The following is a 14362-nucleotide window of genomic DNA, read 5'->3' as shown; positions in this document are numbered from 1 at the left end:
TCGGCCAAATGTGCAATATGTTGCCTTGAATCTGATTAATAGCAGATCTTTATTAAGGCACCCATATAGCGGGTTGATCAATGGTATTGATATTAGCAGAGATCGCGTTACTGTTCAGTACATAACTTAACATAACTTAACTGCCATCTTGAAACAGGACAACAATAAGTGTCCACTTGCAAATAGATATATAAGTAGACGTGCGAACAAATAAGGGATAAAAAGTCAAATGAATTACTCAACGGCTAAGGGATAGTGAGTCTTTAGGAAAGCGCACCTTTTGGCCAATTAGTGGGGGTTGTCAATATTGACAAAAGCGCATGTTACAGTGGAGTACATAATTTGAGCACCATCTTGGAGCGAAATAATAATATATGTCCACTTGGAAGTAGGAGCAAACATTTAACAGTAAGTCTTTCACATATCCATAATTTTGATAAAGATAGTTATATGCTGATGACTTATATGGTATGGTAATATGTTACTAAGTCCTTAAAAGTCCCCACCCACAGGACTAAAATAATTTTCGATGGCGCTCGATACTTACTGAGTTTGTGTGCTCCAATTACAAGAAATGTTCTTGGCGTATTCATGTGTGAAGCAAACAAAGCGTTGTCGAGGATACTTTTAAATACACCTGTTACTTAATGTAAATTACTTACACCTGGCACCAATTCTCATAGTGACAGGAAATGTAGAATAATTTTTTTAGCACCATCTTGGACCATGCGTGTATGGATAATTATAATGAAAAAATGCATTGCATTAATAGAGAAGCATTTTCCCAAGAGCACCTTACAATCAAAAATTTCTTTTTGACCATCCTCTTGAAATTCATAATTTAAAGAGTGACCAGCAATATATCATATGTCTAAAACGGTGGCTCCTGACATTTTTCGTAATGTCAGCAGCAGAGCGGGATTATTAGGACACTATCTTTGAACATGCAGAAATATACTCATTAGATAATGTGTATATGAATATTAGAAGTGACGATGTGCGTTACCTCGATAAATTACCGTTTTCCCAGAAGCATTTTACAATCACTACTTATGTGGAGAGTCACAATTTAAGGAATGGCAAGCGATGTAAATCTGTGGCCTCTGACTACCAATATTTCTTAGTGTCGAGTGGCGAAACGCGATTATCTAGGCGCCATCTTTGAACATGTGTATACATGTTAACAATGTCTGAGCAGTTGATTATTTGCTACAAATTCACATGGTTCAACTGCTTTATTTGTAATTGTTCCTATAGACATTTATGGTCCCAAGTTACAACAGTTAAAACCGCAACAACTGTATACAGATTGCATTCAGTTATTCTGTAGGAAACACTTAGAAAGGTTCTTTTTTTTTAATTTCAAAGAGCTCTTGCGTGGTGGTGTAAAAACCAGCATCTGTTAGCGTATAAACCCACTTATAAAGCATGTACCCCAAGCATATGTGTACTATAATTTTTTTCAAACATTTGATGATCATTTGTTTAACGTCTTCAGCGCGGCGCAAATTTTCGCGCTGTGCTGAAGGTTCTATTAAACAGGCGTGGCCGTGACGGAACGGTTCCGTCATAAGCACACCCCAACCGGAGCTCATGATGGAACCGCTCCGTCATGAGCACCGATGGGGTTAAGAGACCTCATTTACCATTAATGGCAGCATCCCCGTATAGAGTTGGTGTACATAAACACACAGTGGATTACTAACAGACACTGCAATTACAATCACTAGACCCCATGTACAGTTGATGTGCACGTAAAAGAGGGTGATAGACACAAAGGTAAGGATCACTGTAGAAAATGATGGAATTCATAATTGGTATTTAAACCAAACAGCACTGATCGAAAACGACCGATCCATTTTGCCTCTGCCTGTGTTAAGGCAACTTCTCTGTCGCCACCCCTTGCATGAGACAGCACATGTTCTATGGCATGAAACCATTCTTGTCTCATTGGGGTAATCACTATGTATACGAGTAGCAACCGTATATTTGGGGTCTTTATTTCTAACAGCCCTCACATGCTCTTGAATTCGTAATTTGAGGCTACGTATCCTGCTCCCAACGTATATCATACCACAGGCACAGCAAATTACATGGACTGTGAATGTGGTACACCATTCTAGGTCATTTCGATAACGTCCCTTCCAGTATGTAGTTGGAGTTTAATAAGTGCCAGTTTTTTCTCAAGACGTTATACACAGGGGTGCTGTAAGCGTTATATTCAGCAATAAATAGGACTTCAATTGAGTCGGTCTTTGACCTCTTCTTGTTGGAATTGGGAATCAAAGTTGTTTTTCTGTCCAACTTCCTCACTCTATTTTCTGCTTTCATCAGACATTCCATATCATAACCCCTCTCACTGGAGTTATGCTTGATTTCCCTGATGTTTCCATGGAAATCTAAGTCCTGGCTACAGTTGCGCCTTACCCTAACCATCTCTCCATGTGTTGTGACTCTTATAGTGGACTTGGGATGAGCCCTTGTTGCATGTAAGACACTATTGCAGGAGGTCTGCTTTTTATGAACATCACTCTGTACGGTGTTGTCCATATGTACAGTCGCAGATCACGAAATTCTATTTCTGACTTGGAATATCTAATTGTTAATTTCACATTGGATCGGTTTTCATTCAAATATCTGTGATAAGCGAGTAGATCTCTTAAATCGCCTTTCAGTATGAACTATTGGTGAACATATGCCAAACTCTCACTAACTGGACAAATTGTTTACAATATTGTGCGTGCTAGACAACCCTGTCTGTTTTCGTGAGCTTTGGCTGTGGTGTGTGGTACACACCTGTGTGTGGATGGATGGTATGAACACATTGGTGATCTGTGCCCCATCTGGACTGCCAGAAGTGTGGTTTGAAGAAGGGCTATTTACACACTGTTTGAGCTTGTGCATGAGCGAAGTTCCTTCTTAGCCAATGGAGGCAGCTCTGGAGTGCCCCTGTGCATGTCCTTCATGAACCTGAACACGAGCTGACCTATATCTGTGTGGGGGGGTGGATATATGAGGCGGACAGATGCACAGCTGAGATAAGGGGACTTTTTAAATTCCCCTTTATAGTGGCAGCAAATGAGGCGCTATCTATTTACCAGCCTGGTGACAGCTGATCCTTTGATACTGGGGCTTCAGAGCATTCTCTGGCTGGATCTCTGGCCAATGTGGTTGTCTTTCGTGTGACATCCCTGCAGTCCCTTCACCCGGTGGCCTTGTTGCTGTTCGCCCCAGGTCTCTCAGGCTAAATCATCCTCTTTGGTCCCCCATCAGTTTCATCGGTGCCCTTTTGGACATGGCTCATAAGCACTTTATGTTCTCTCTAGAGATTTACAACTATTACAGAGACTGCTATGAGTTAATTTCTCTCAGTAGCCTCTTCATGGTGATTTGAGAGGAAGATAAAACTTAGACCTCTTATCTGGAGAGGTGTGGCGCAGCGGCCAGAGCAGCTCACTCCGGAGCGTGGGGCTCACGGTTCTATGCCTGGAGCTGGCTGCAGCTCAGCTCAGAATCATGTGACTCTGGGCAATAGCTCACTTAGCTCACATAATCTCCCCGACGTCCCCCACGCCTTGAGACCCTTAGGAGTGATTAGTTTGCGCTGAACAAATACTGGATTTATTTATTTATCTGTAGGTGATTTCATTTGTGAGATGGCAGCCACCGCTCCAAACTACATTTGACCAGGGATTGGGAGCAGTGGATCAACAGTCCATACTGATCTCGCGTTCTCAACTGGGGATTATCATCACGGATCCTTCTGAACAATGCTTCCTAAGGTTTCACATTCACCAACTGGGGTTGTCCCCTGATCCCTTGACAGTTCATGATGTTGGTCTCTGCATGATCAAGGGCTCCCTGTGTCCTCTCTGTAGCTGGAATCGATGCTTCTGGCTGTAAAGCCTTCCGTCCATTATGGAAGCAGGAAAAGGAGGCCGGGGCACACCAGCCACACTACTACCATGTTTCATATCAGCAGGCAGGCAGGCACTTGCTCTCCCCAGCTGTGTGTACCAGTCAGTGGGACTATGGTAGTGGCCCTTTTCAGGAGTTGTCCATCTTTTGACCACCCACCTGGTTGCACTATGAGGGTGGAATTACTGAGCAAACTGGTTCACTCCTTGCATGAGCAGGATCTACTTAGGGAAGTGTTTACCTGTAGCTTCCAGAGTTGGGACTCCCTTTGTTTAGGCCACTTTGCTTGAGCAGCAACATCTCATGCCTTCAGGAGCATAAGGCTTTCTGTTCCTAGAGGGTGCATTTCGGAACAGCTGGAATGGTCGATGCTTGTATGACTCCACCTTTGTTCACAGGAAGTTTCCCAAACCACAGAGAAGTAAAACATGCAATATTGACCCAACCCTGTTTTTTTAATTTGGTTTGTTAGAACTAAACCTTTTACACATATTCAACTTCCTCAGATTGGGGACTGTCTACCTCAGTATGGGGGTGGAGGGAGAGGGCAGTTTCCATTCGTCCCCTGAACTGCCAAGTTTGATGTCTGAGCCAATAATATGCAGCCACCAGGGATTGTTTATGTTTATGTTTTGTAAAGCGCCTGGCTGCCCGAAGGCCTCCCCGCGATGATGAGTGCTGTGCTGAGAGCTTTGACCACATGTAAATTAATGGGGAAACAGCCAGGTCTTTAGGTTTTTCCTAAGGGAGATTTTGTGGGGCAGTGATCTGAGGCTGACTGGGAGGGCATTCCACAGCCTCGGTACCATATGGGCAAAAGATCTGCCTCCCCATCTTGTCCGTTTGACTCTGATTGTCCTCAAGAGCTGCAGGTGGGAGGATCTTAGGTGTCTAATGGGAGTGTACATTGAGATCAAATGACTGATCTTTACTGGACATGTGAGCAATACAGAGGGATTTGAACTTAATTCTGGCTTCAATCGGACGCCAGGGAAGCTGTTTGAGGGATTCTCTTACTGATACGTGTCTTGGGACTTTTAATAAGAGCCTTGCTGCTGCATTTTGCACCACCTGGAGTCTCTTTATAACATATTTTGGTAAACCCATGTAAAGAGAGTTGCCATAGTCCAGGCGAGACGCTATAAGAGAATCGATGACACTTTTTCTTAAGTGATCTGGGATCCGTTCAATAATCTTCCTAATCATTCTGAGTAAACCAGAACATGCTCCAGACAATTTATCGTCTGAGAGCATTTGAGAATCTCAGTTGAGGGGCAGAGTTAGAGCCAATGCAAGTGGCTGCATTTTAGGCAGTGGGCTCTGAAGGTTACTTTTCTGTCCAACAGTTCACAAACCCAATTTAGTGTGAGAGCTGAATGTTGTGGTGCCAGTTTAGATGCCTACCCGAGTGTATCCATGGACTCTAATGAGTGTAACCATCTAGCTGCTGTTTCTAGCTCACTCCTTGCACCCATTGAACCCAGTGAGTGTCGACTGTCTAGTTTGGCATCTGACTGTTGTGTTGCTGGTCCTAGTCCATGCACCGCATGTACCCCTGGTCTCCAGTGAGCATCACCATCTAGTTTGAGGTCTAAGTGTATGGTTGACGGTTCTTGCACCCAGGAGTTTGACTGGTGGAATGAAAACTGCATTTCTGGTTGCAGTCATTTCTGTCTTCGAGTCGGGTGCTGTTTTTTTCCATGCCATAAGGCTAAAAGTGCTGTGGTGGTGTCCCTCATTCTTTTATCCACTTATCATCCTTTAAGAGTGTCATGTCAACCAGCTTTGCAGTCTACACCCCTTCTTTTCATTTCCTGCATGCAATGAATAGACGCCTCAGTCTGCCTGCAAGGGAGCAGGGTGGTCCTCTTCTGGGATTCTTTACATCCCAATTTGTTTTCCATATAGCTCTTGGTATCCTAGTCAAGTTAATCCACACAGCTGGCTTTGAAGATACCCCTTGGCTGTTTGGGAGTTATTTTGGAAATTATATTCACCACCTAAGGGCAAGCACATGTAAATGGTCAGAGCTACAGTCTTTCCTGTTTCTTTTTCACACCACTTCCCTCCGGATGGCCACTGTAAGGCTGCCCTTCGGGCCTCTCTAATTTTTGTGTGCAAGCATCATGTGTTGGGCAAGTTCTTTTAACCCGTTGCATTCTTGTGACGGAACTGATCTGTCACAAGCCACGGGTGAGGTGTGCTTGTGACGGAACGGTTCCGTCACGGCCCGCTCGCCGCGCCTGCGCGGCGCGAATTCCGCGCCTGCGCTGACGCTTTAATGGGCGGGCGGGTTCGTGACGGAACCGTTCCGGCACAAGCACAGCTCACCCGCGAGCCGTGACGGAGCGGTTCCGTCACTAGTATGGAGCCGCCGCCCCACCCCCTTAGAGCTGCGGCGGAATAGCCGCCGCAGCGAAGGGGTTAATGTTGATCTTGTTCGAGATTCACTGGAGATCTACAAGCAGCGCCCTACTGTTGTGATCATTGTATGAGTATGGAAGAATGTGGGGCTGAACGCCCCGATGAGAACCAGTTACCATTGCACCATAGCAGCACCATTAGCTATTAGTTTCCCTCCAGGCATGCACAATTAGTATGGGCAGAAAACTGAAGGGAACTCTGGAAAATTGTGGTTAAACCCAAGCATAAGTGTGGCTACTATGTACCCATGCCGCAGTTTTCTGAAAGAAGCAGCCCTGTGCTGTGCAGCAGCACTCCATCTCCACCTTTAATAGGAATGAATATTCCTTGTCTAAGGCGCAGCTACAGAGAGCCACTTGAGTTAATGTATAGTGATTTAAGCACAGTCTGGGCAGGTGGAACTGTGGAAGAGACATGATATGCACTTATTGCATGAATTATGCTATGGAAATCCAGTGAGGACTAACGTGGGATGTAAGGGGTTTAAGGTTGTGCAGTATGAACATACCAGTGAGGACAGACTGGGGCCCCCTGTGCATGGCGAGGACACCACCAGGACCTCTTTTGTGAGGAGTTGTTAGGGTACAAATGGGCAGGTCCCTAAAGTACAGTGCTGCCAAAGTCCTACCATGTGGAGAATCACCCATGGCCTCATGGGAAAGAAACATGGTCAAATCTTCCTCAGAGAAGAGACATAAGCACTTATGCATATTAGCCTCTAAACCTGTTCATTTTTTTTATTTTTCTTAACAGGCTCGCAAATTAGATGTATATTTTGAATATGAAGAAAAGTTGATGAGCAAAACCACACTTGACAAGTCACTGCTTGACATCATCTCGGACCCCGACGGTGAGTATATTATCAGGGACTTCATTCTCGAAGGTCCCTTCTCGCAGGAGCATGTTATTTCTTATTAGGTGCAATAGCATATTACTTGTTGCAAGATTTCCTGAGGCTGACTTGTCTGACATATGTTGGAGTGGTGCAACCAACAAGATTTGAGAACATTGAACTAGCCTCAGGTTGAGAGAGAACCAAGAAAGCCTCACCAATAACACAAGTTCATCAAGTCATCCTCAGTAAACAAGCAAGTGGCATTTAAAAATGTTATTCCTTCGCCTTGAAAATGTAAGGGGAGAATGAGAAGGTCTGATGGCTTCAAGGAGTATATTCCAACATTCAGGGGGCTCTAGCAGAACATGTCCTGTGTAGTTTGGGATATTCAGACCATAAGGTTAGCCAATCAATTTCTTGACTTAGTTTTCGTCGCTCGGGCACCACGTACTTGGTTCAGTCTCTCTCTGAGGCATATGGTGGGTGTTTCTCAGATGAGGCACTTAACAAATCTAGCAAAATGTGTAAGGATTTCTTTCCTCAAGCGGTAAATGCCGAAAATTAGATGGGGGGTGATGCGATTGTGTATTTTTTTTTGCTGACAATTTTTAGCTGGCTTGCTACTTTTAAGTTTTTTCACATAGCCTTTTATGTAATGTTGTCGGTATGGTCTTGCTGGTTCAACTTTTTCTCAACAGTAAGGAGACCTTGGCATGGTTGTATTTTCGCATGTCCTTAAGTCTAGCTGAGTGTTTTCTGCATTTTGATACATTGTGATCCCCTTGTAACCTGAAAAGGGATGTATGGCATATGGCGGATCCTCGCATGCCTTTATCACACATCCATTACCACGCATATGCCTTTACCATGCATGCCTTTATCACTAATTATTTTGCCATGCGTCCCCCACCACGCATGCCTTTACCACAAGTCCATTACCATGTATAGGCCTTTACCTCACACATTTTTACCACCCATGCCTTTACAACGCATATATAAGTATTTTGCAGGTAAGTATAAACTATATATATATGTGTGTGTATATATATATATATATATATATATATATATATATGTCCAAGAAACTCCTCCAAGAAGAAGAAGAGGCCACGGCAGGGGAAACGTGGGAAGCATCTTTATTTCAGAGCACAAGCCATGGCAATTCAAAGCACCCCTTCTGGCGAATGCATTTCGGCGTCTGTGCCTTCTTCAGCGCCGAGGGTGTAACAAACAAACAAGAAACAGGTGTGCATCTCGGATTAAATATCCTGCCTTTTCCTGATTGCTGAAGAGCTGCTCCGCCCCCAAGGAAAGTTCCAATCGCCTGAGACCTCCTTCTAGCCGCCTCGTGGATGGCGTCTACAGGTCCCAGCATGCAATGTTCAGTGCTGGTAGGTATTGCGGAGGGTGGATCAGCGCTTAGATGTAAGTGAATCCCATAGTCACTGTGACCATAAAACAAAGTGCCGCCTCAAGCCCCCAAACCGCATCAACCCCAAGCCATAGGGATCCATTTGGCGGGGGCAAGGCAGGGATTCTACCTCGCCCAGCATGATGTCAAGTGACAGCAACACCGCCCCATCTCCTCCCGGGTCCGGAGGTGGGCCTTGGTCGTTCCAGTACCCTGGATTAGAAAGAAATACCACCGAAGCGGAGTCCAGCGAGTTCAAGGCCACTTGAAGATGCGGTGGCCTCTTGAGCGCATCACTGGAGCTAGCGCAACAAAATGTCCAAGAAACTCCTCCAAGAAGAAGAAGAGGCCACGACAGGGGAAACGTGGGAAGCATCTTTATTTCAGAGCACAAGCCATGGCAATTCAAAGCACCCCTTCTGGCGAATGCATTTCGGCGTCTGTGCCTTCTTCAGCGCCGAGGGTGTAACAAACAAACAAGAAACAGGTGTGCATCTCGGATTAAATATCCTGCCTTTTCCTGATTGCTGAAGAGCTGCTCCGCCCCCAAGGAAAGTTCCAATCGCCTGATACCTCCTTCTAGCCGCCTCGTGGATGGCGCCTACAGGTCCCAGCATGCAATGTTCAGTGCTGGTAGGTATTGCGGAGGGTGGATCAGCGCTTAGATGTAAGTGAATCCCATAGTCTATTTTCTATTTCTGTTTTTCATAAGGCTTTTTTCGGAACAAGAAACAAGTCCATAATTTATTTATTTATTTATAGCATTTGTAGAGCGCTCTGTAACCCTACGGGCATCCTGGCGCTAAAGTACATATAGACAAGAACTCTGTGGGGACAGGAGAGTGGACATGGTGCTGATCAGAATAGGTTTATTTATTTTGGTGGATTTTTTGAGGATTTTTTGGGAAAAGCCAAGTTTTCACCTTTTTACGAAAGGTCATAAATTCGTTAGTTTTTCTAATGTCGATAGGGAGGTTGTTCCATAAGTGGGCTGCAGCTATACTGAAAGCTCGTCCCCACAGGTGGCTTTCTTGATCCTAGGAATGCTAATGAAGTGTAAAGATGAGGATCGAAGAGACCGGGTGGGCGCGTACCAATTGAATTTGTTCTGAAGTGGTCGGGGGCCTAGCCCGTGAACTGCCCTGAAGACAATACATAGGGATTTAAAGCAGATCCTTTGATGTATAAAAGCACAACACACAAAATACAGTTAAAAAAGCGGTGGCCATACTAACGCAAACTATACAGATAAATTAATAATAGTTAAAACTGCATACTTTTCCTAGCAATTGATTTTAAAAGGAAGGTAGCTGTGTAAAAACAGACATCAGGGTGATGAAGGTTAAAAAGCAGTCTCATGGAGTCTTTTACAGTCCTAACTCCAAACTTTACAAACACAGGTTTAAGATAAGCAATCCACAAGTATTTATACAGTTGACAAAACAAAAGAAAGTGCATAGTGCTTTGTAAACAAATGTTATCACATGGGAAGGGGCCAACAGGGGGTGAACGCTGTTGTGGGAAGGCCACTAGATTGTGGACTATCCCAGTTCTCAATCTAGTCAACACATACCGGTGGGCCTTCCAAGTCACCTGCGATAAGTACGGGTGATAGCCCAAAAAATCATTTAAATCATGGTATAGAATGCAAGAGGAAAGTTAAACACTATCTTGGTGCCGTCTGTTAGCTTGGTGATTTAAAAAAGAGTTCTTGATTTCATGTTTGGCTACATCAGAGGCACCACAATGGTCAGTAAAAACATCCAGGCCAAAACCCTCCCGAAAACTGTCCACGTTATATTTTAGCCATGGGATCCTTTGATAGTTATCCAGGGACAAGCAATCGGATATAATTGATCTACACAATGACGTCTCTTCTTTCATCCATATCGAGCGCCAAAGCATAAGTGGTCTCAGGAGAATCAAATCGGAAAGATGGGACATACCCAATTCTTTGTGCACTAAAACGTTGGAAACTGAGCTGGGTAGACACAAACGTCTCTTTAGAAAAGTATTCTCCTCTACTTGAAGCTGTCCCACTGAGGCGTAGCCCCAGATACCCGCTCCGTACAAGGCCGTAGATAGGCATCGGGACTGAAATATTTTAAGCATGTCATAGACACGCCTGTCACCCAACTTCGTGGCCAACGTAAATATGCCATTTGAACTCCTGGCCATCTTGGACCTTACATTATTGTGCTCGCTAGACCATTTGTTATATTTGTTGTTTGAAAATGTAACCCCTAGATAAGAAAAATTATCAACAAGTTGAACCTTCTGCCCGTCAATAAAATATGAAAAGGGCTTCTTTCCGTTCCTCCGCCCACATTCCATTACAAAGGTTTTGGATTTGTTAATCACTAGCTTTCTACCTTTAATAAATAGGGAAAAACCATCCATCAACCGTTGAAGGCCTATGGGGGTGCGTGAAATTAGAACCGCGTCCGCGTATAATAAAACTGGGACGCGGTCTCCGTGTATTGTGGGAGCATCCACTGACATAGATTTTAAGGTGGAGTCTATCTCGTTGATAAAAAGAATAAAAATCAGTGGGGCCAACACACATCCCTGTCTAATTCCACGCCCAATTTTAAACTTGGTGGTGCATTCCCCTTTTGGCGCCGTAACGTACACAAGCACGTATCCCATAGTCACTGTGACCCTAAAACAAAGTACCGCCTCGAGCCCCCAAACCGCATCAACCCCCAAGCCATAGGGATCCATTTGGTGGGGGCAGGGCAGGGTTTCTACCTCGCCCAGCGTGATGTCAAGTGACAGCAACACCACCCCATCTCCTCCCGGGTCTGGAGGTGGGCCTTGGTCGTTCCAGTACCCTGGATTAGAAAGAAATACCACCGAAGCGGAGTCCAGCGAGTTCAAGGCCACTTGAAGATGCGGTGGCCTCTTGAGCGCAGCACTGGAGCTAGCGCAACAAAATGTCCAAGAAACTCCTCCAAGAAGAAGAAGAGGCCACAGCAGGGGAAACGTGGGAAGCATCTTTATTTCAGAGCACAAGCCATGGCAATTCAAAGCACCCCTTCTGGCGAATGCATTTCGGCGTCTGTGCCTTCTTCAGCGCCGAGGGTGTAACAAACAAACAAGAAACAGGTGTGCATCTCGGATTAAATATCCTGCCTTCTCCTGATTGCTGAATAGCTGCTCCGCCCCCAAGGAAAGTTCCAACCGCCTGATACCTCCTTCTAGCCGCCTCGTGGATGGCGCCTACAGGTCCCAGCATGCAATGTTCAGTGCTGGTAGGTATTGCGGAGGGTGGATCAGCGCTTAGATGTAAGTGAATCCCATAGTCACTGTGACCCTAAATCAAAGTGCCGCCTCGCGCCCCCAAACCGCATCAACCCCCAAGCCATAGGGATCCATTTGGCAGGGGCAAGGCAGGGATTCTACCTCGCCCAGCGTGATGTCAAGTGACAACAACACCGCCCCATCTCCTCCCGGGTCCGGGGGTGGGCCTTGGTTGTTCCAGTACCCTGGATTAGAAAGAAATACCACCGAAGCGGAGTCCAGCGAGTCCAAGGCCACTTGAAGATGCGGGGGCCTCTTGAGCGCATCACTGGAGCTAGCGCAACAAAATGTCCAAGAAACTCCTCCAAGAAGAAGAAGAGGCCACGGCAGGGGAAACGTGGGAAGCATCTTTATTTCAGAGCACAAGCCATGGCAATTCAAAGCACCCCTTCTGGCGAATGCATTTCGGCGTCTGTGCCTTCTTCAGCGCTGAGGGTGTAACAAACAAACAAGAAACAGGCGTGCATCTCGGATTAAATATCCTGCCTTCTCCTGATTGCTGAAGCGCTGCTCCGCCCCCAAGGAAAGTTCCAATCGCCTGATACCTCCTTCTAGCCGCCTCGTGGATTGCGTCTACAGGTCCCAGCATGCAATGTTCAGTGCTGGTAGTTATTGCGGACAGTGGATCAGCGCTTAGATGTGAGTGAATCCCATAGTCACTGTGACCCTAAAACAAAGTGCCGCCTCGAGCCCCCAAACCGCATCATCCCCCAAGCCATAGGGATCCATTTGGCGGGGGCAGGGCAGGGATTCTACCTCGCCCAGCGTGATGTCAAGTGACAGCAACAACGCCCCATCTCCTCCACAGTCAAAGAAGTTTGACAAAATCAGCACTCGCAATAGGTAAAACCCGCTAAGGTTTATTGCACAAAATGTAAAACAAACACGTTTCAGCTCTTGCCTTCGTCAGTGTCAGCTGGCGACGGCGAGGCGGAAGTTCATAAAGGCAATTATAATCAAAACAGAAAACGGAACAAAGTCCAAATCCTGAGCGCCATTTTGCAATGGTGAAATTAACTCAAACAATTTTTACAAAAGACAAATTAGAGCAATATTAATCGCTGTTGGAAACAATAATTATGATATTGAATATCACAGTACCTCAATAAATAATCTTGTGTTGTGTATTCCGCCCTGAATGGGCAAATAAAACAAGATTATAAGATTTATATAAAAAAAAACAATGTTCATTGAACCAACATTCTTCATATTGCACATAAATTCATTATATCCTGTGGTAGAAGGTTTAAAAAAATTGATTTATCAAAACCCATGACATTAATAAGGCCCTTAATGGGCTAAATGGTGAAAATCAAATTAATACTTATTCATTCCACCATAATTCATAAATAAATTGTGAAAATCAAATCTGTCTCAAAGGGTCCTCAAACCAACTACCAACTGAATTTCTTCAAAGCATTTTTTGAAAAAATATATCTTCTCAGGCATAGACACAGCTCAACACATACATTTTATAGTTCTTATTTTTTGTCTTACAGATGTGATATTAGCTCTTCCCCTGCATTTAGACCTCCTGGAGATTGTGTTTGGAGGTCTATAATATATCTTGACTCCAATCGTCTTAACTTCCGCTTGAAGTCCCCCCCTCTTACATCTTGTGGGATACAATCTAAGCTGAAGAAGCTAAGTAAGGTTCTGTCGCTATTGTGGTGAGAGGCAAAATGCCGGGCCATCGGATAGTTCTCATCCTTGTTCGCGATGGCCCGTTGGTGTTCTAAGATTCTTAACTTAACTGCCTTCGCAGTGCTTCCTACGTACCGAAGTCCGCAGGGACACTTCAGGCAGTACACTACAAATGTAGTTGAGCAAGTTATGAACTTGCCAATCCTGATCTTCGAATCCTTATGAGGCACCTGATATGAAATCACTCTCTGGCTGTTACTGCAGGCCTTGCTTTTCCCACATGGGTATGACCCATGCATGGCATGCAGTTCTCCTTTAGATTTTTCTTTGGACAAATGGCTTTTCACCAACCTGTCCTTCACTGATCTTGTCTTCCTGAATGTAATCATGGGATGATCCTGCAGGTCTTTGCCAATTACGGCGTCAGATTTGAGGATACCCCAGTTTCTGGACATAATGGATCTCACCCTATTCGCTGCCACGGAATAGTTGGTTATTAGTCTGATTATGCCATTACCACCCTTCGTGGTTCCGCCCCTACTTTCCGTCATAGCTTTCGCCTTCTCTTTAGCTTGATGGAGAACTGTTGTAGAGTAGCCGCGCGATTTAAAGCGTTTCACGCTTTTATCTGCAGCTTCCTCAAAATCTCTTTCCAGGGAACTGTTGCGTTTTATTCTCAACAGTTCCCCGTAGGGGATGCTTTTCACAAGAGATGCTGGGTGACTGCTTCGTCCATGTAGGACGGAATTCCCTGCCGTCTCCTTTCTATAGAGCGCAGTCTGAATTACGCCTGAATCGACAAAAACCCTCGGATCCAGAAAACTAAC

At 45.0% G+C, this 14362-nt stretch overlaps 1 protein-coding gene across 1 annotated transcript in view; it reads left to right on the top strand.

Moving 5' to 3' along the window:
- Nucleotides 1-14362, top strand: part of SCFD1 (sec1 family domain containing 1) — a 709689-nt gene that overhangs the window by 357446 nt on the left and 337881 nt on the right. Inside the window, exon 15 of the mRNA XM_086936984.1 lies at nt 7096-7192. Coding sequence (XP_086793110.1) covers nt 7096-7192 — 97 coding nt within the window. The remainder of the gene's footprint in view (nt 1-7095; nt 7193-14362) is intronic.

Source organism: Lissotriton vulgaris, chromosome 9, assembly GCF_964263255.1.
Source record: "Lissotriton vulgaris chromosome 9, aLisVul1.2, whole genome shotgun sequence".
Taxonomy (NCBI): Eukaryota; Metazoa; Chordata; class Amphibia; order Caudata; family Salamandridae; genus Lissotriton; species Lissotriton vulgaris.
Note: the sequence above shows the minus strand (reverse complement) of the source record. Positions and strands in the feature narration are given on the sequence as shown.